We start from the raw sequence: 19705 nt of genomic DNA on the forward strand, positions 1-19705 counted from the left end.
TGTCCTCCACCTCAGGATCTTCCTGTCTTGGCCTCTCAAGTGCTGGGATAGCAGACATCGGCTGCCGCACAAGGCTCTGTCTTTTGAATTTCCAGTCTCCTGCCTTTGTCTCTCCCTCCCCTGGAGCTGATCTGGCTCTCAGAGGAGCAGCGGACACTCCCCACCCTCACTCTGGGGGTTCGAAACTCAGTGGGCTGGCATGAGGGCAGGGATCCACACATGCAGGCCCATGGCTAAGCCACAGGGACCGCCTGTGTGCATAGAGGCCCTGGAAGAGCTGGTCTTTCAACCCCACACTGCAGAGCTGGGCTCCAGAGCTCTGTGGAGAGATAGGCTCCATCCTAGCCAGCTAGGTCTGCCATGGCAAAGCTAGCTTTTACCAGTTCCCCTTTTCTACCTTTCTGAGACACACTTCACAGAGAGAGGGTCCCTACCTTTCTAACAAGGTGTCCACAACCTCCTAATCATGCCCAGCATGGCAGGTACTGAACCTTCAACAAAGAATGGGACTCCAGCCCAGGCCTCTGACTAGTAGGCTGCAGGCTTTCTGTTCCCGCTTCCACTACATGGGAGACCACCCAAGATGTAACTCGGTCTCTGTGGGTCTCTGTGGCCACAGGACTTAGGAAAGTCTTGATGGCTAGCAGGACCTTAGACTAGAATCCAGAACATGCTCAGAATGTATATGCTCAGAAGTACCTAAGATGTGGGTGGATGGACAGATGAATGGATAAACAGAGGTATAGGGATAGATAGACAGACAGATACAGAGGGATAGACAGGTGAACAGATAAAGATGGATGGAAAACATGAACAGATGGCTTGAGTGTGGGCTTATAATCACAGCATTTGGGAGGTGAAGGAAGGATGATCATGAGTTTGAGGCCTGAGTTACATAGCAATACCGAGAAAAGGAAAGGGATGTAGAATTCTGGTAGATGGCTTCAATAGATGGGCGGGTAGGTGGACCAATGAATTGGGTAGATGGGTGGGAGGAGGAGTGGGCAGGTGGCTGGCTATGCAGATGGACAGTGGATGGGTGAATGGATGAGTAAGGAGTAGGTGGGGTGGACAGATGGGAGGGCAGGTGGCTGACTGCAGACGAACAGTGGGTGAGTGGACGGGCAGAGGAGTGAAAGGTCAGATGACCAGAAGGATGGACAAGGAGTACCTGTGAATGGTGAGCATACTTGCCTGGGAAGAGAAAGTGCTGACCCCCGTCCCTGCTGCCCCACAAAGCACACCAGGGCCAGGCCTCTCCTGTTTAATGGTGGCACAGCCTGTGATTTGGTTCCCACATTGGGGAGCCAGGGGCACTGCCAGGAGGCCAGGGGCAGGCCTAGGCCAGGGAAGGACAGGAGGCAGGAGTGTGGGGTGATAGGTCACATGCCCTGCAGAAAAGACACCGGGGACCCTCCAGCCACAAGTGGCCAGAAACTTGGTGGTTTTTGTTTTCAAGCTTCTGTCCTTAAGGAAGCTGCCCAGAAGGGGACAAAGGACTGCTCCCTGAGAAGACAGAGGGGCTGGGCCTGCAGGCCAGGAATGACACCAACCATGAGTCATACCTAGGACTGGACGCTGAGCCCCACCAGCCTGTGATCCACACACAGAGGGAGCAATCCTGGTCAAAGGGTGCCCAGGACCCCACCAGGCCCTCAGCCAAGTATGAGCCCTGGCCCACTGTTGGGAGGGACAGAGACACAGTTGATAGAAAGAGCCATGAAGGGGTGAAAGGCAGAAGGACAGACAGTGAGCTCTGAGCTCACAGAGTTTGTGTTAAGACCAGGGGCCAGCGCAGGGAAAGACCGGAGGGGTGGGCAGCAGGTGTGTGACCCTGAAGGCTATGCAGGGCAAAGGCAGCTGGGCAACATGGAGGTCAGTCCCACAGGACCTGGACAGGTGAGAACTTCCAGAGGTCAGGTTGGCCCATGTGTAGCATGTCGTGGAAGGGTGAGGTGCTCCACTGGAAGGGGGGCACCTGGTCCCACGTGGGGCCACTGGCTGCCATCAAGCTCATGAACTTGGTCAGTGAATAGCTGGTCACCTGGAGGCCGAAGAACAGACCACTGAGCTGTTAGGTCCATCTAGGGAGTTCACCTCTTCATCCTGACCTTGATTCCAGAGCCCCATTTTGAAGCTGACCCCAAAGCAGATGTCCTTGACCCAACAGAGGCCAAGACATGACCCCTGACCCAGTGCCTGCTCCACCCACCATCCCCCAATCCCCTCCCCGCAAGGACAGGTGGCCTGGGTGGCAAACCTTCACATCGATGCCACCATGGGAGCGCTGGCGCAGGGCTGGGAACGGGTAGGAACCATTGGCTGGGTTGAGGTCAGAGCGGGCAGAGATGGCGTTCTCTCCGTTAGGCTTCGGGTCACAGGTTTCACACAGTGACAGGGGGTCATGGAGGAAGTCATTATACCTGGGTGTGAGTGGAAGGGATGCTAGTCACTCAGGGAAAAGGCCAAGCTCCTCATGGGCAGCCTTCCTAAACCTGCTGGGCTTCTCTCAACACCAACCTCAGGTAGATCCAGACGTAAGCTACCCTTACCTCTCCACTGGGCCACCCCAGCCTCATCAGATCTTCCTTGGGAAGAGTCTCCAGGCCCCATCCCAAGCAGGCCAGACACCCTGTCTGTCCCTTGATAGTATTTGTTGGGCTTCAGGTTGCCCTGGCCACACTTCAACTTCAGCCTGGGTCCTGGGCAGACATCGCCATCTCCCAGGAGCAAAAAACCAAGGATGACAGGGAGCAGGTTTGGTGCTCAGTGAGCGCCCAGCCACTCCCCAGGACTGGTGGCTCAGCACAGTGCTATCAGCCAGATGCACAGGTGGCTCTCAGCACCACACCAGTGATGAGTTCACCCACCTCAGGAGCTGGATCATTGAGTCCATGTCCTTTACAAGTGAATGGTTCCGCAGGAAGATCTGTGCTCGAGGGCTCTTGCTATACGAAAACCAGTCTCCGTACTCGGCCACCAGGGCTGGCAGCCCACTGGCGTTGAACACAGTCTCAAAGAACCTGCTGGGACAAGGGTGGTCACCCACGCCCCCACCAGGAAGGTGGAAGGGGCAATGGCAGTGAATGTTGTCACTAACGACCATGACATCAGGATGCAGTGAGGACCTCCTGTGCTTGTACTAGGGGTGAATGGACTTGGGCTCTGAGGGCAAATCCCACTTCACTGTTCTCTAACTTTGGAGCCGTGAGCAAGCGCAGCTCCCTGCCTCATTTTCCACATCTGTGGAAAGGGAACAGGCTACTATACCCACGTATCATGGTCACAAGGTCCCAGAGACAGCCAGGGAAAGCAGGGGGTGCCAAGGTGGCCCTAAGCAGCCCAGTCAAGACTAAGTATTTGTTGGGACTCAGGCTGCCCCAGCCACACCTCAACTTCAGCCTAGATCCCAGGTGGGTATCTCCACCTCCCAGGAGACAGGGGAAGACCCAGCTGGATGCCTGGTAATATCCAGACCCTGGGTGTGGCACCCCAAGCCACCTTGCGGTGAGTGTCAAAACTGGAGGTCACACAATGGCGTGTGATCACCATGGGGCTTTCTCGGCAGGAGAGTAGGGCTAGGGCCCTTCTCGCTCTGGAGGTTTAAAATGTCACCTGGGGAAGGGAGGCATGGAAGAAGGAAGGGCACGTACGGGATGTTGTAGCTGGCCCAGTAGGTCGTCTCATAGAGCTCCGCAGTCTTGTCAGCCACTACCACCATGCCCCTGGGACCCAGAGAGATAGACAATGGCAGTGAGGAAAGGGCTCTAAGAACACAGCCTGGGCAGGGACTGTGTCTCAAACCTCCCACCCAAGCCAGGGGCTGGCCCCAACCCAACCTGGCTTCCCTCTCTCTACTCCAGGGACTCACGGGATCTGTTCCAGGATGGTAAGCACCCGGCTCCCAGGGCAGGGCTCACCAGGGACAAACGCCTTGTAGTCCACAATCATCCACTGGTTATTATACCTGTCAAGCCCAAGGAAGAAGCCTGCATTGAGCCTGGAATCCCTGCCCCAACCTCCCTCTGCCCCGGCATGCCACATGGCTAGGAGTCATTGGCAGTGGTAGCCTGGAGGTGTCCTACCATCCAGAAATACCCCGAAACTGCAGCTTGACCAGAAGCCCACACAACCCTCTTGCTGCATTCTACCCTCCTGCCCAACAATAGTCCATGACTCCCTAGTGCTTACAAAAACAAAGGTCAATTCTTTGTGAGGTACTCTGAGACCTGAGCACCCACTTCCAGGGTCTGGTTCCTAGGCCCCTTCCCCACTCATACATTCCTCAGCCCTCTCCAAGGATCTGAGCCTCTTCCTGCTAGATTTCCCCAAGAGGAATTGCTTGTAGGAGTGGAGAAAATTCTGCCCTCCTTGAACCTGCTTCCCCCACAAAAAAAAAAACAAGGGAGGGGCATTGGGCAAGGTGGTGCATGCTTTTAAATCTCAGCACTTGGGAGGCACAGGCAGGTGGACCTCTGTGAGACTGAGGCAAGCCTGGTCTACATTGCCAGTTCCAGGCCAGCTGAGGCTATAGGGAGACCCTGTCTCAAAACAAAACAAAACAAAACAAAACAAAACAAAAACAAGGGAGGATCTCTGAACCAACTCTGAGAGCCTGAGAGAGGGATGGGGCACGAGGCCCACTGGATCCCCTGGGGTTTGAGTACTACAGTCAGTTTGCTGGTTTCCAGGTGAGAGCCTCAGGGTCAGAACACACTCACGTGCCACTGTTGAACTTCTTAAAGATCTCGGCCCAGGTGGCCCCATCCAGGGCCAGGCGGTTGGCCACAATGTTGCGGATCCACTCTAGCACGCAGCCCTCAGGTTTCACGTACTTCCATAGGTCTGGATTCTTGTTGCCGATGGTGGTCTCTAGGGTGACCTGTGGGAGACGAGATGTTGCTGCACACCCCAGACATGCTACCACTAAGCCTGCACCAGTGGTGACTCAGAAATCAACGGGTTTTGATTGACTGTTTTGATACAGCCTCTTCCTGCCTCGGGTGCACCCCAATCTTGCACCCATCTCTGCCCTGGGCACCAGCCTCTAGGGGAGCCCAAAGTGTCACCACGGGGTAAACTCAGCCCCAAACTCTTACCCGTCCTCTCAGTCCTGCAGGGAGAGCTGGCGGCTTAAGGCTCTTCTCCCTGGAGCCCCAGCACCTAGACTTGGGGGGACCTTGGCCTGACTCCCTTGGCCTTGGAGCTGTGAGGTGCTGCCTGACCCTGCCCATTTTCCTTGGAGCTTGTCTTCTGTGTGTATATAAACCAGGCCTGAAGAGGGCTAGAGACATGGCTCAGCAGTTAAATGCACTTACTGCTCTTACAGGGACCACAGTTTGGTTCCCAGAACCCATACCAGGCAGCTCACAACTGCCTGTAACTCCAGTTCCAAGGGATCCAACAACCTCTTCTGGCCTCTTCACTCATATGTACATACCCACACACAAACACACACAAGTTCACATAATTAAAAATAAAAAATAAAGGGGCTGAAGAGATGGCTTAGTGGTTAAGAGCATCAGATGCTCTTGCAGAGGACCCAAATTTGGTTCCCAGCACCCACATGGCAGCCAACAGCCCTCTGTAACTCCAGTTCCAATGCCCTCTTCTACCTCTCAGGGTATAACATGCATGTGAAGGTATAGCATGCATGTATACATGCAGGCAAAATATTCATACACATAAAATAAATCTTTAGTAAAATAAAAAGGCAAAGCTAAACAGGCATGATGGCACTGGCCTGTAAGTCCCATACTTGGTAGGCAGAGGCATGAGGACTGTCACAAGTTTCAAGGCCAGCCTAGAGTATATATCGAGTTCCAGGCAACCAGGGCTCCACAGTAAGACCCTGTCTCAAGCAAAGCAAAACCAAACCAAACAATAGAAGTTATATCCTCAGCTGAAAAGATTCCGTTGCACTTGGCTTTCTATGATGCACATCAGGAAAATGGGGTTCTGACTATTAAATGATCCTGTGTAGTAACTCGGAGCCTCCAGAAATGCCGTACTTCTCCAGGGGTGCAGACTGGCCCTGATAAGAATCATGGGGCTAACTAAACATGTGCTCTGGCTTAAATGGCCTGCCAGGTCCTTAGAGCTGAGAGGCAGCCTTGTTTTAGGAATCTGCACAGCCAGCATCCCAATCAGCTCTTCTGGCTCTCCTGAGAGCTGCAGCCAAGCCCTGCCATCTCTTCAATGACAGGTGTGCTGAGACTGGGAGAAACTAAGAAATGTGGCCCAGGTCATGGCTGGGGAGCAGAGGGGCTATACTTCTGAAACCTAACCTCCCAGGCTGAAATCGGAGTTCAGGTCCCTGCAGTCCCAAGGGGTGCTGGCCTGGGTTTTCCTTATACGAACAGGCTGAAAATAGCTAAAAGCTGTCAGAATGGTATTTTAGTTTTAAATTTTATTTACTTATTGAGTGTTTTATGAGCCAGGTCTCACACTGTAGCTCAGGCTGACCTCAGGTGGAGGCAGGAGAATCAGGGGTACAAGGAAAACTCAGCTACCTAGTGAGTTCTAGGCCAACCTGGGCTACATGAGGCCTTGTCTCAGGAAATCATAATAAAAAATAAAAAGAGGGGCTGGAGAGATGGCTCAGTGGTTAAGAACACTGGCTGTTCTTGCAGAAGACCCAGGTTCAAATCCCAGCACCCACATGGCAGCTAACAACTGTCCATAACTCCAGCTCCAAGAGATCTGACGGCCTCTTCTGTCCTCTGAGAGCATTGCATGACACGGGTACACTTACATACATGCCGGCAATACACGCATACACATAAAACTAATAAACAAAATACTTTTAAAAAAATAAAAAATAAAAAGAGAAGAAAAATAAAAAGGACATTTAAGCTGGACCTAGGGGCTTAGGTGTATAATTCCAGTATTCTTGGAAGGCTGAGGCAGGAAGACCACTGCAAGTCTGAGGCTAGCCTGGGCTACATACTAAGTTCTAGGCCAGCCTAGATTATAGCATGAGACACTGTCAAAAAATGAAATAAAGCAGACAAGCAAAAATATAAAAATAAAAATAAAATAGTCTGAGAAGGAGGTCAGAGTGTCCTCTGCTGTCAAAGGGGCCCAAGGCTCAAACACAGTGAAGCAGTGAGGTATACTGGTCTCCTGTGCTGGCCTCAGTGACAGGCCCTGGGTTCCATCACAAGCACACACATGCACATGCTCCTGTGACTGAAGCCCCCAAGGGCTTGCCTCCCACTCCCAAGCAAGAGGCTCCCTGCCGTGTGGCTCTCTCCAGCCTCTCCCACATTCACACTTGAATAAGCAACAGCACAGACTGGAGAGTGAGCCCTATCACACCCACTAGTGCCCCTGCATGTCCCCGTACCCAGAGCACTTTGGGCAACACAGTCCCTTTCCTGGAAGCATCATTCTGGTGATCCTGGGTGCCAGCTTCCCCAGCCAGGGTGCCAGGAACAGATTTCTAAAGGAGCCTGGATACAAGCCAGGGAAAGCAGGGAAAACAACAGGCTGTAAACAGCAACTATTCAGAGAGCAGCCAGGTTAGGGGGTGGGTAGAGCGGCCGGAGACGCCGGACGGAAAACAAGGTCACTGGAGGGAAAGGAGGGCCTCTGTGCAACACAGAAAAACAAACCCGGGTCACAGAGGTCAAGAGCTTCAGAAAGGTTCCCAAGACCAGCTGTTGCTGAGGACCTGGGTTCCCACAGAGTTCCAGGCCAGCTGTAGAGTTCAGAGGTTCGGTTGGGGCCTGGGCACCTGGGTTTATTAAGTCCTTCTGGGTCCAGACACCACTAGGGGGTGGAAAGGAGCCTCTACTTCATTCTCCACTCTATCCCTTTCTCCCACAGGTACCCAGAGTCACTGAGCCATGTCCCCAGAGAGGATGTGAAAGGACTCACTCACCAGACCGCTACCTAAGATGTAGAAGTCGTCACCGGAAAAGATGGCGCCAGGGTAGGACGAGAAGACCACGTTGTTGCCAGCAACCAGGGGGTACTCCTCTGCAGGACAGCAGCTGGGGCTGGTCAGACAGGCTTGGGGGACCCACACCCCATCCCTTGAGGCTGGGGTCCCCAGGGGGGAAGCATGCAGGCCTCAGAGGAGTCCCTGCCTCTGTCCCTTCTGTCATCTAATATAGCACATGAGGTTACAGCAGGTAAAATATGTAGGTGTGTATGCCTGGAATCCTCATGCCAGGGAAGCTAATGCAGATTTCTGGTTCAAGGCCACCAAAACAGAAGTAAAAAGAGGGATGGGCATGTAGTTCAGTGGTAGAGTGCCTATCATGAATAAGGTTCTGGGTTCAATCCCCAATATATATGGATGGATGGATGGATGGATGGATGGACAGATGATGACAAAGACAGTAAGAGAGAGAGTCACCTTGAGGGAGAGACACATCAAGCAACAATGGTTGACACACCTTGCCAAGTAAGAATTCCTGGCAGAGCTCCAGAGCTCACAAAGGCCCCATCCCTCCCCACTGGCCCATATGGCTGCTCCACCCTTCTACCTTTCGGCCCCTCCAGGAACTGCAGCTGGTACTTCTTGATGACGCGCAACATATTCTGGTAGGATGTCCAGGTGTTGTGGGCCACCAGGAGGTCCCGCTGGCCAGGCAGCAGCTTGATGAGGGCAGAACAGGAGCCCGAGCCCAGGGAAGACTTGGTCTTGGTCTTATTCAGGACCAGCTCTAGGTCTTCCAGGTCTCCTGATATCTGCAGCAGACTAAGGAAGCAGGACAGGAGAGTCATGGGCTGCCCTGCACAGGTCACAGCTGTGGGTCTTTAAGTCAGTGGACTCACTGCAGCTGGAGAATAGAAGTGACAGAGCTTCTAGGAGGTTCGTAACTCCTTCCCCCACCCTGTGCAGACTGAGGGTGGCACTTACAGGAACCCCAAGGGTTTGATGGTGAACCTCCCAGTTGGGAAGTGCAAACGGCCTTCATAGCTGTCCTCCAGGCCTTTCAGTTGCAGAAGGGTCAGCCGCACCTGGGGGAGGAGCAGAAGGAGAGTGAGGCTCCCCAGTTCACCCCTCTGGGCCATTGGAGGGGTTCTCGCCTGACAGAGGAGAGTACAGGCTCCAACCAGCCCTGACCCTTCTCTTGCTTTCAATAAGTCAAACTCTATGACCCCTCCTCAGGCTGATCCCATGTCTTCCTTACTTAAATCTCAGGTCAAAAGCCACCTCCTCCAGGAAGGCTTCTAGCCTGGCCTGGCCCCTACCAAACAGCTCTCTGCTTTTAGTCTACTCAGCTCTGTGGCTGCTGCTCCTGACATCCCCACTGTCCCTGTTTTGCTTCAGTATTCTGTAACCCCAGAGCCATTACCATGTCTCTCACTGGACATTAGCTGATGCTGGACACATACCAGGAAATTAGTAAGGTTATACAAGATGGATGGATGGATGGATGGATGGATGGATGGACAGATGGGTGGGTGGGTGGATGGATGAGTAGATGGATAGGTGGGTGGATAGATGGATAAGCAGATGGATGGGTGGGTGGATGGAAGGATGGGTGGATGGATGGATGGAAGGATGGATGGTGGATGGATAGATGGTGGATGGATGGATCACTCAGCAAATGAGTTAGTGGATGGACAGAAGGTAGAAGAATGTATGAACAAGAGAGTGGATGGCTGGCTTGATGGTGGATGGGTTAATGTGTACAAGTATGGGTGGGTAAATAGATGTGTTGGTGGGTGGATGGATGGATGGATGGATGGATACTTTAGTAAGTGGGTGGATGGGTGGGTAGGTGTTCAGATGGATAGATAGGAGGGATGAATGGATGAATGGGTTATGTGTACTGGTGGGTAAGCAGACATATGAATGGTTAGCTGGGTAGATGGATAACTGGGTAGTTGGATGGGAACATGAAATGACTGGGGTGGGAAGCTGAAGGGAAGAGTGGGTAGATGGGAGAGAAAAGCCTGATCTAAAAAGGGAAGAAGCAGGTGAATGGGCAGCAAGAACTCTGCTTAGAGATGAAAATGGCATCAATACAGCCCAAGGCAGAGGGTGTATGAACAGGCAGGGGGTCTTCTTTCAGAGACAGCTGCTTGTGCTGCAAGGCTAATCCCTCAGGTCTGAGGGAGCCCTCTAGCTCAATAACTTTTGCACTGACAACTCAGCCAACTGACCAAGGTTAAGGACCTGCTCACGCCCTCCCCAGCATCTAGCCAATCAGCAGCTCAGAGGGAAGGGAAAGTCCACTTTCTGGGAGCTTTAGTTTTTCTCTTCTCTCCCCTTTCTAGAACTGTTTTTGCTGACCTCCAGCCGTGTATGCGCCTCCCTGGCAGCAAGTAGAACCTTGGGCCACCGATCAGCTATATGTCTAGTGTTCTTGGACAGCAGGAAGGCAGAGAGATGGTGCACACAGGCCAGAATGGGCAACTGGAGATCCATCAAGTGGACAGATGGAAGGATGGCAGGTTGGAGAGGAGGGTGCAGATGCTGATGGCTACACCCAAAGGCAATTGGCCAGTTGGAAGCACACCCCAAAATAGCCACCTCCCACTGAGTGGGGCAGCCAGCCCACCTGGTGCCAGTAGGGTGAGTCCCGGCTGAGCTCCATCTCCTTCTGCATCCACACCAGGTTGGCATCCAGGAAGTTCTTGAGCTTCTCGCAGTAGCCAACTTCATACTCAAAGGGGCCACAGTAATTGACCACTGTGTTCATCCAGTGCATGTAGATAAGCTACAGATGAGGAAGCAGGACCGTGAGGGATGGTTCTACCACAGCACAGATAGCCTCCCAGCCTACATAGCTTTTGGTCCCCTTCATACCCCAAAGCTTCTTGGGTCTCCCACCTTTAGGGCATCCAACATGGAAGGTCTAAACTAGACGACACTTCCTCTGTTGCTAGGGACCCCAATCTAGCTGTGTTCCACCATCGACTATGGGGGTCTTGGGTTGTTCTGTTTCATGTTTGTAGTGCTAGGGATTGAACCCAGGGCCCTGTGCATGCTAAGTAGATGCTCTGCCATTGAGCTACAGCCCAGCCCTGAGGTTTGCTTTTGTGGTTTTATTTGGTTTGTTTGTTTAGAGGTGGGGTCTTATGTATACCAGGCTGACCTTGAACTTGTAGCCAAAGAAGGCCTTGAAATGCCAGATCCTCCTGGCTCTACCTCAAAAATGCTGGGATTATGGTGTGTGCCACGACTCCAGGTTTATAAGGCATTGGAGATGGAACCAAGGGCTTGTGCATGCTAGGCACACTTTCTACCCATGGAGCTGCATTCCCAACCCATTGCTTGGTTTTCTGAGATGGGGTCTCACTATGCAATCCAGGCTGGCCTTGAGCTCACAATTCATCCTCCAAAGCCTCTAGCATGCTGGAACACAGCACTACAAGCAGGTACCACCACCCCTGGCTGGACCCCTGTGGTTTTGTACAGCTCCCTGCTCTGTTCAAAGCACCAAGGACAGAGGCAACAAGACAGCAAGTCTGCTGTTGACTCACCAGGCCAGGAATGCCTGGCACTTGCCTAGATGCTGTGTGGATGAGCTTGGGCTCGTTTCAGGGGGAAAGAGACTGTAGCCTAGCCCACCCTGTTCCTCAGCTGTCAGACAGTCAACCCCTAGATGTATGAGTGAGGTTGTCCCACGTTGGACAGTTGCCCTAGCATGTCTGCCAGGAGACTACAGCACTACAAGTGAACCTAGCCAAGGTCAACCTGGCCTGGTCCAGAATAACCAGGGCACCCAGCCACTGCTCATCAAGAGGAGGGCTGCTGGTCCCTGGGACACTGGGGGGTGGCAGTGCCTATGGCTCGTGTAAGTAAGCAGCCTCATATGGAATGATACATTAGAGTCTTGAGTTCTCTGAGTGCTGTGGTCACTGTCCCCATCACAGCAGTCTGGGCTGGACTAGCCCCAGGAGCTGTGCATGTTATGGGTTTAGGCCACAGGGTGGTGCTGTTGGGAGGTGTGGAAACTTGAGGAGGCAGAGCTTGGTGGGGGACTACTGAGGGTCACTGGAGATGTGGCCTAGAAAGGGACACAGGAATCCCACTCTCCTCTTCCATTTTTGCTTTCTGGCTCATGAAGGGGACATTGTGTTCTGCCATGCGTGTGTCCATGCCACTGCCTCCCAGGATCTCCTGGGACCCAAAGCAACGGGTCACTTGGCCTTGGGCACTACCAGAGCTGAGAGTCAAACAAAATGAACCTTTGCCTATGAGCTCAGTATCATTTCATGACAGTGACATGAAACCAACACATCTGCTCTACAACTGGAGAAATCAAACCACAGGCAGGTGAGCACCTCAAGACACCCAATCAGCAAACCACAGGGCCAAGACATGTTTGAATGTCCCAAAGCTCTACACTCTTTGGGCAAAGGTTGGAGGTAACTTCTGGTCATGCCTAATTCTACAAGAAACACTCTCTATTATGGAAGACAGCAAAGGCTGTGTCAATGCCCACCACAAGGAGCTGATGGCTCAGTGACCCCTGCCCAGTCATTAGCTCACTAGAACCCACCCAAATCCAGCTCACCACAGCTCCACTAATACTCTCCATGTACCTCTCAGAACTTGCACAGCACTGCTCTGGTGCCTGTCCTACACTAGGTTCTGGGCTGGGCTCAGCTGAGAACAAGACATTGTCCCTACCTATCCACAGAAGCCAGAGGAGGAGGCAGCAAAGCAAACTGGTCAGGAGTAAAGACTTGGGCCACACAGAGCTGAGTTTGAAGTCAACTCCTCGGCTTCACTGGCTGTTTAACCTTGAAGAAGTATCTTCACCTCTCTAGATCTGAGCCACATCACCTCTCCCCAGCTAAGATGACCAGGCCACCCTCAGAAGCTTGGGGTAGGGACCCAGTGAGATGACATAGGCAAAGTGCCCTTGTGTTCCTGGCATGAGAACTGCTGTGGCCTCACCTTAGTGCCCCCAGCAGGCTGTGTAGAGAAAGGGTCGAGTCTCACCACTTCCCTAGACACAAGGATCCTGGGAGGCCATCCAGGGGGCAGCTGGGCACCAGCCCTGTGTAGTGGGCTCATGCGGGGTGCCCCAGTAGAGGCTGCTTCCTGGGCTCCACCCTCCCCCACACCACAGCTCACATGCTCCATGCCTCTCCCTCAGTGGCAGCCCCACCATGCTCCACTGTGATGGCTGACAACCCAGGCCCAGCCAGGATATACAGTGTTCTTGCTTAAAGCAACTTTGGATGCTCCCTCCATGTCCCAGGGTCACCTGTGGAATACACACCCAAAGAGTAGGGCTGCTGGTTCCTGGGGCCTGTGTGTGTCCCATTCTCTAAGTTACTGCTGGTTCCTGGGGCCTGTGTGTGTCCCGTTCTCTAAGTTAATGCCCAGTTATTTCCCAAAGTGGGTGTCCTCTACCAACCACCAGCCAGCATGGGAAAGACTGCCACCCACAGCCTCACTTCTGATGGCGGACTCCTGAAACATAACTGCGAATTTTTACACTTCAAAATCAGGTAAGCAGAATGCTCTGTTATTTGGGGACTCGCTACATGGAGGAAAACTAGGTTAACACTGGTACGAGCCGGGCAGGTGGTATGTATCAGTACTCGGGAGGCTGAGACTAGAGGTTCGAAAGTTTAACAGCTGTTGGGACAAAAGAGTGAACTGTAGGTCAGGTTGGGTGAGACTCAAAACACATAGTAAAGAGGGTCAAGGGTGGAGAATAGCCACAGAGCACTTGCCCAGCATGTGGGAGACCCTAGCTGCAATCTCCAGTATTTAAAAAAAAAAACCCTGTGATCTCAGGAGACTGAGGCAGGAGGGTCTAAGGTAACCCGGGCCACATACTAAGACCCTGTCTCAAAACACCAAGAAAGAAACACAGACAAAATGCATGAAAGCAGAAAGGGGACCATTTGGGACCAGCAGGAGGTGGAAAGAGGGACAGGGAAAGCAACAGGGGTGACTGCAAGCAAGGTACAATAACATGTATTCAAACGCCAGCGTGAAACTCATTACTGTATACCTCAGAAGCATTTATATATAAATGCAAAAGGAAAAGAAAACATGAGGCTAAGGGAGCCAGTTACAGAAAGGCTCATATTCCTAGTACTCAAGACGAAGGTCTGGGTTCTGTCCCCAGCAACAAATAAACCAGGCAAGGTGGTACACTCCTGTAATCCCAGCACTTGTGAAGGCAGACCAGAAGTTTAGAGTCATCCTTGGCTACATAGTGAATTTGAGGCCATCCTGGGTTACATGAGAGCCTATCTCAAAAAACAACAAACAAAAAGCAAAAAAATAGGCAGCAAGAGGGCAGGAGCCCATCTGTGTGATTCTGTCTCTGTGAGGTTCACAATAACCATATCCAAGAAACACTACTGCCTGGAGAGCACCCAATGCTAAGGCCAGGATGGGTGTGCTGGATAGCTTTAGTGTCAACCTGACACACCTAGGTAGAGGGAGACTCAATTGGGGAATTGCCACCATTGGACTGACCTATGGCCATGTCTGTGGGGTAGTCTCTTGATTGTTGAGTGATGTGGGAGGGCCCAGCCCACTGTGGGTGGTACCACCCCTGGGCAGGTAGGCCTGTGTTGCATGAAAAAGCAGGCTGAGGATAGGTCAGGGGAGCAAGCCAGCAAGCAGCATTTCTCCATGGCCTGTGCTTCAGCTCCTGCCTCCAGGTTCCTGCCCCGTGTTCCTACCTTGGGCTCCCTGATGAACTGTGACCCAGGAGATGTAAGACAAATAAACCCTTTCCTCCCTAAGTTGGTATTGGTCAGAGTATTTTGTCACAGCAATGGAAAAACAAACCAGAACAATGGGAATGATTGTCAGCTGAATGGAACTGCCTTCTGGTATGATGATGATGTTCTGGAATCAGATAGTAGCGACAGCTGCACCACCTTAGAAATGTACAAAGAACCATGGAGTATACTTTTTTCTTTTTGAGGGGGATGTGATTGAAGCTGGCTTGAACTCCTGATCCTTGAGCCTCTGCCTCCCAGTGTCTGAGATTACAGACATGAGTTATCATGCATGGCTTGTGTTTTTATTTTGTTGGTTTTTCTCAGGGGGAGTGTTGCTGTTGTTTTCAAGATACAGTCTCACTCTGTAGCCTAGGGTGCCCTCAAACTCAGCAATCCTCCTGCCTCAGCTTCATAACTCTTAGAATTACAGGTGTGTTCTGCCCAACTTTGTAGGCCCTCTTTAAAGAATGTGGCTCTTTCCCCACCTACATGGAGGGCAGAAGGTGGGAAACTATTCTGCACATGCATCAAACTCTCTGAAGCCCCTGAGGATGCCCTTGCTTGGCAGGGGTGAGGCAGGTGGGACTGCGGGCTCCCCCATGTTGGCCTTACCTCCTCAGACACAGAGGCTTCCACCACACCAGCTGCATAGGCCTGCAGGCTGTCATTATAGTTGCCATTTGTGCCCAAGTCCAGAAAGGCCCACCTGGAGGGGAGAGGGAGGACATTTGGTCAGTGGCAGGGACCCCTTCGAAGCCAGTGTCATCCAGACTCCCAGCTCCAGGAGGTTGGGGCTTGGGTGTTTGTCTCGTACTGGGGATAGGTCTGTGCATACCAGGCAGGCAGGCCCTCTACCACTCCATCCTCCTGTCTTTGTTTTTTCTCCATTTTTTAGCCAGGATCTCACTATGTAGCCCAGGCTAGCCTCAAACTCACAATCCTCCTCCCTCAGTTTTCCAAGTGCTGGGATACAGGTGTGCATCAACACACTTGACCCAACTCTAGCTTTACACCATGAAAACAACCCAGTGAGCAATAACTGCCCACACAGACATCTGTCTGCCTGCACCTGCACACCTGCCTGGTCAGATCCCTGAACAGAAAGCACTGGCTCAGAGAGCGTGTGCACTTCTAACAACTGAACCAGCTTTTCCCGTGACCTATGCAATCCATGTCTCCTTGATCCTCCAGTCATGGCAGCCAGCACTTACTGAGCTGGGTGACAGTCTAGTCACCCTCACATTTGTTAACACACTGAGTCCCGTGGTAACCTCACAGTCCATCCAGGAAGGCAGCTTTAGTGGCCCCATCAGATACAAAAGGAGAGACTGAGGCACAGAGTTGATCACCTGGTGATGGACACCCTGTGCCCATGCCCTTTGCACTAAGACTTTACAATGTCTCCTCCCACAACCACAGGTGATTCCCAGACCTTGATCTGGGCTCTGTGACTGGCCAGTTTTGCCCAGTGGGACATGGGTGAAACTGGCACAGTGCTCACCATACAATTAGCTTCAAGAGGCCTCTTGACTCTCTACTACCCTCCTGTGCATTTGCCACTGTCCTAGAAAGAACATCCTCAGACAGCACACTGATCCCAGGAATGTGAGACAGAGCGGACCAGGTGTGCAGACCTACAGCCTACAGTAGCGCAGCCCCAGCAACCCCAGTTCCATGAGGGTCATCAGTTATTGGGACTGTTATGAAGTACTGGTGCCCAGTGCTAACTGATACACTTGCAGGGTCAAAGGTAGCTAAGGGTGGAACAGGACTCCTGTCAAAGCAGGCTGTCTCCCCTTTTTGTTTGTTTGAGACAGTCTCTCTCACTGAGACTTGGAGTTAGCCAAATTATGCTGGTTGGCCAGTGAGCCCTGGGGACCTCCATCTTTGTCACCCCAGCAAAACCTTAATAAAGAAAGATGTGGCTGGAGAGATGGCTCAGCAGTTAAGAGCACTAGCTGTTCTTGCAGAAGACCCGAGTTCAGTTCCCAGTACCAATATGGCAGCTAGCCTCTTCTGTCCCCCAAGAGCATTACATGGCATGGGTATACTTACATATATGCAGGCATATCACTCATACAAAAAAGACAAATTAAAAAAAAATTTTTTTTGTCTTTTTTGAGACAGGGTCTCCCTGTAGCCCCAGCTGTCCTGGAACTCACTATGTAGACCAGGCTGGCCTTGAACTCACAGAGATCTGCCTGCCTCTGCCTCCCAAGTGCTGGGATTAAAGGTGTGCGCCACCACGCCCAGCAAATAAAATATTTTGTAAAAAGATGCATAAGCTGTGAAGGTCTGTGGTTTAGATTCGATTTTTAAAAAATATTTTATTATTTTTATTTTATTGTGTATGAGTGTATTGCCTGAGTGTATGTGAGTGCACCTGTGTCATGCAATGCTGCACAGGTCAAGAGGGCTTCAGATTCCACTGGAACTGGAGTTAAGGACGGTTTGTAGCCTCCATGTGGGTGCTGGGAATCGAACCCAGGTCCTCTGCAAGAGCAGTCAGTGCTCTTAGCCACTGAGCCATCTCTCCAGCCCCTAGATTCAATTTTTAAAATGTAAATTGGGCTAGAGATGTGGCTTACTCAGTAAAGAGCCTGCCACACAAGCATGGGGACTTGAGTTCAATCCCCAGCACCCACTTAAAAAGCCGGGTGTGGTGCGCACACACCTGCAGTCTCAGCACTGGAGAGGAGACAGTAGGAACTCGGGGGCTTGCTGGCCAGCCTGCCTAGCCAATCAGTGAGCTCCAGGCCCCAGCAAGAGGCTGTCTCAAAAACAAGGTGGGTGGCTGACACCAGAGGTTGACCTCTAGCCTACACACCCACACATACACACGTAAAGGAAAAAGAGAAAGATGATGAAAACCACAGGAAAACTAAAGGTGGAGTGGGACAGGTGCCAAAAGGAAGACACTGGCTCAGACCAGAGGGTCTGGCAGGAAGTTGGCTAAAAAGCTACCAGACAGGTCCAGGACAGGACCCTGGGATCAGAGACCCAGATGGCCTGCTTCCACAGCTTCTGTGAGGCCTTCTGAGAGTCCACTAGGTGCCAGGTGCTGAGGGCACAGAGTGAACAGTCCTGTCCCAGAAGCTTATGGCGGGGTGGCACTGCAGAAATGGTTCAGTGGTTAAGAGCATCAGCTGCTCTTGCAGAGGACCAAAGTTTGGTTCAGTACCCACGTGGCAGCTCACAACTATCTGTAACTCCTGTTCCAGAGGATGACACTCCCTTCTGGCCTCTGGGGGCATTGCACGCATGTGGTACATGTACATAAACTCATAGACACACGCACAAATAAATATATATATACATATATATATATTTTTTTTTTAATCTTTTTGAGACAGGGTCTCCCTGTAGCCCCAGCTGTCCTGGAACTCACTATGTAGACCAGGCTGGCCTTGAACTCACAGAGATCTGCCTGCCTCTGCCTCCCAAGTGCTGGGATTAAAGGCGTGCGCCACCATGCCCGGCTCCAAAAATATTTTTAACAAAGAAAAAGGCAGGGGCTGGAAAGATGGTTCAGTGGTTAAGAACACTAGTTGTTCTTGCAGGAGACCCGGGTTCAAATCCCAGCACCCACATGGCAGCTAACAACTGTCTGTAACTCCAGTCCCAGGGGATCCGCCAGCCTCTTCTGTCCTTCGCGGGCATTGCACGACACAGGTGCACTTACCTATATGTGGGCAATACATGCATAAACATAAAATAAAAATAAATAAAAATAGAAAGGCAATACATGCATACACATAAAATAAAAATAAATAAAAATAGAAAAAAGAAAAAGAAAAAGGCTGGGTATGGTGGTACACAGCTATAATTGCGGCACTAGGAAGCAAAGGCAGGCAAATCTCTGAGTTCCAGGACAGCCAGAGGTACATAAGTGAAAAAAAAGCTGGGCGTGGTGGCGCACACCTTTAATCCCAGCACTTGGGAGACAGAGGCAGGCGGATCTCTGTAAGTTCAAGGCCAGCCTGGTCTACATAGTGAGTTCCAGGACAGCTGGGGCTACAGGGAGACCCTGTCTCAAAAAGACCAAAAAAAAAGAACAAGAAGAGGGTGGGAGGAGGGGGAGGAAAAGGAGGAAGAGGATGAAGAGGAGAGGAGAAGGAAAAGGAGGAAGGAGGAAGAGGAGGAGATAGAAGAGGAGGTAGAGGAGGAAGAAGAGAAAGAGGAGGAGATGGAGGAGGAGATGGAGAAGATGGAGGAGGAGGGGGAGAAGGAGGAGGAGGAGGAGGTGGAGCAGGAGGAGGAGGAGGAGGAGATGGAGGAGACGGAGGAGGAGGAGGAGGAGATGGAGGAGACGGAGGAGGAGGAGGAGGAGATGGAGGAGACGGAGGAGGAGGAGGAGGAGATGGAGGAGACGGAGGAGGAGGAGGAGGAGATGGAGGAGACGGAGGAGGAGGAGGAGGAGATGGAGGAGGAGGGGGAGAAGGAGGAGGAGGAGGAGGAGGTGGAGGAGATGGAGGAGGAGATGGAGGAGGAGGTGGAGGAGATGGAGGAGGAGGTGGAGGAGGTGGAGGAGGTTGAGGAGGAGGTGGAAGAGGTGGAAGAGATGGAGGAGGTGGAGGAGGTGGAGGAGGAGATGGAGGAGGAGGGGGAGGAGATGGAGGAGGAGATGGAGGAGGAGGAGGAGATGGAGGAAGAGGAGATGGAGGAGGAGGAGATGGGGGAGGAGATGGAGGAGGAGGAGGAGAGGGAGGAGGAGGAGGAGGAGGAAGCGGAGATGGTGGAGGAGGTGGAAGAGGAGGAGATGGAGGAGGCAGAGGAGGAGGATGAGGTGCAATGGAGGATGTAGAGGAGGAGGAGATGGAGGAGGTGGAGGAGATGGAGGAGGTGGAGGAGATGGAGGAGGAGATGGAGGAGGAGGAGGAGGTAGAGCAGGAGATGGAAGAGGAGGAGATAGAGGAGGTGGAAGAGGAGGAAGAGGAGGAGGAGGAGGTAGAGGAGGAGGTGGAGGAGATAGAGGAGGAAAAGGAGGAGGAGGAAGAGGAGGAGGAGGAGGAGATGGAGGAGGGGGAGGAGGTGG

At 52.2% G+C, this 19705-nt stretch overlaps 1 protein-coding gene across 1 annotated transcript in view; it reads right to left on the minus strand.

Moving 5' to 3' along the window:
• Positions 1 to 1250: 1250 nt before the first annotated feature.
• Plbd2 (phospholipase B domain containing 2) overlaps positions 1251 to 19705 on the minus strand; it is a 24079-nt gene continuing 5624 nt past the window's right edge. The window contains exons 2-12 of the mRNA XM_008847474.2: positions 15283 to 15376; positions 10524 to 10682; positions 8873 to 8973; positions 8496 to 8710; positions 7886 to 7983; positions 4722 to 4882; positions 3872 to 3967; positions 3654 to 3725; positions 2871 to 3023; positions 2261 to 2423; positions 1251 to 2044 (exon numbers count right to left, since the gene is read on the minus strand). Of these exons, the coding sequence (XP_008845696.1) occupies positions 1877 to 2044; positions 2261 to 2423; positions 2871 to 3023; positions 3654 to 3725; positions 3872 to 3967; positions 4722 to 4882; positions 7886 to 7983; positions 8496 to 8710; positions 8873 to 8973; positions 10524 to 10682; positions 15283 to 15376 (1480 nt within the window). The 3' untranslated portion in view covers positions 1251 to 1876. The remainder of the gene's footprint in view (positions 2045 to 2260; positions 2424 to 2870; positions 3024 to 3653; positions 3726 to 3871; positions 3968 to 4721; positions 4883 to 7885; positions 7984 to 8495; positions 8711 to 8872; positions 8974 to 10523; positions 10683 to 15282; positions 15377 to 19705) is intronic.

This window comes from Nannospalax galili, unplaced genomic scaffold (assembly GCF_000622305.1).
Source record: "Nannospalax galili isolate Female #2095 unplaced genomic scaffold, S.galili_v1.0 scaffold120, whole genome shotgun sequence".
In the NCBI taxonomy this organism is placed as follows: Eukaryota; Metazoa; Chordata; class Mammalia; order Rodentia; family Spalacidae; genus Nannospalax; species Nannospalax galili.